The sequence below is a fragment of the Limulus polyphemus genome, unplaced genomic scaffold, assembly GCF_000517525.1.
Source record: "Limulus polyphemus unplaced genomic scaffold, Limulus_polyphemus-2.1.2 Scaffold1739, whole genome shotgun sequence".
Lineage (NCBI taxonomy): Eukaryota > Metazoa > Arthropoda > Merostomata > Xiphosura > Limulidae > Limulus > Limulus polyphemus.
Window position 1 is genome coordinate 19516 of NW_013667349.1, and position 1353 is coordinate 20868.

Below are 1353 nucleotides of genomic sequence, written 5' to 3' on the forward strand. Positions count from 1 at the left end.
TACTTAGTTAATTCAGATTGAGTAAACTTGGTCGTAACTTCCTTTATCTTACTTAGTTCATTCAGATTGAGTCAACTTGGTCGTAACTTCCTTTATCTTACTTAGTTCATTCAGATTGAGTCAACTTGGTCATACCTTCCTTGATCTTTCCATTTTCTAGTTAGATCATCATCATGCAAATTACAAATTTATATAAAAGTTTTTATAAGCTGTTTTATTCACCTGTTTTAAATGTTTTTATAACTTCTAAATTGATATCCATGATTAAATATTTTTTTGTCGACTTGTACAGATGTGTTTACAAAGCAGTAAGAGCAAGCTTACTATTTCTTTGTAAAACTTTGAATCTCAAAGTTCATAATGTTTTTTCTGTTAAAACCTTAGTGTAGCATCAGAATCTTTATGATAATAAAAATTTATGTTCCATATTTTTTCTTCTAGATTCCTCATTGTATTTGATATTTAAAAGTTTAACTTAGGAGAAGAAAGTTACACCTTCCAAATGTGATTAGGTTAATTATTAGGTTTCTTTTCAAACTTCCGTTGTCTTGTTTTCTGGTTACTTATGTTGTTTTTTATTTATTTTTTAATCTGTAGGTTGTTAATGTTAACTTTGTTTTTGTCATTCTATCTGAATAACTGATTTATTCTAAAATACTTGATGTTATTTGTCTTCTAGCGTTGGAGGTAGCATTCCTGTGGTGTGGTCATACTTTGCTGAATTCCAAACTGAAAAGAGCCGGCCTCGTCAGATGTGCTTCTTAGCCTCATTTTGGATGATTGGAAATATTGTAACAGCAGGTGTGTTCATGGGTATATTCAGTAATAACTTTCTGATTTACAAAGTTGTTAGTTGTATTTAGTAATACATGTCTGCCTCGAAGCAGCTAGGTATGTATGAGTTTGAATGCTAATTATCACATTATTATGCTATCAATATGTTAATTAAGGAGTACGGAAGGTTGAGTATGTTATATTAAAATAATCTGAGTGAGCAAGTTATGTGACAACTACAGCTAATGGAACAGAATGTATCATAACTATAATTTGACATAATTTCATAGGTAGTTTGATGCTACTCAATATTGATCGCTTTTGGGAAGGGTCTATAAGAGCCTTCTCTGATGCAAGATACTACTACACTCAAGTTATGAGGATATGTTTAGATTGGGGGTTTAGAATCTCTGAAACAAGATACTAATACGCTCAAGTTATGAGGATATGTTTAGATTGGGGGTTCAGAATCTCTGACACAAGATACTAATACACTCAAGTTATGAGGATATGTTTAGATTGGGGGTTTAGAATCTCTGACACAAGATACTAATACACTCAAGTTATGAGGATATGTTT

At 31.3% G+C, this 1353-nt stretch overlaps 1 protein-coding gene across 1 annotated transcript in view; it reads left to right on the forward strand.

Moving 5' to 3' along the window:
• The window catches only part of LOC106464771 (synaptic vesicle glycoprotein 2C-like), a 30279-nt gene that overhangs the window by 7254 nt on the left and 21672 nt on the right, over nt 1–1353 (forward strand). The window contains exon 5 of the mRNA XM_022392572.1: nt 680–801. Within this exon, the coding sequence (XP_022248280.1) occupies nt 680–801 (122 nt within the window). The remainder of the gene's footprint in view (nt 1–679; nt 802–1353) is intronic.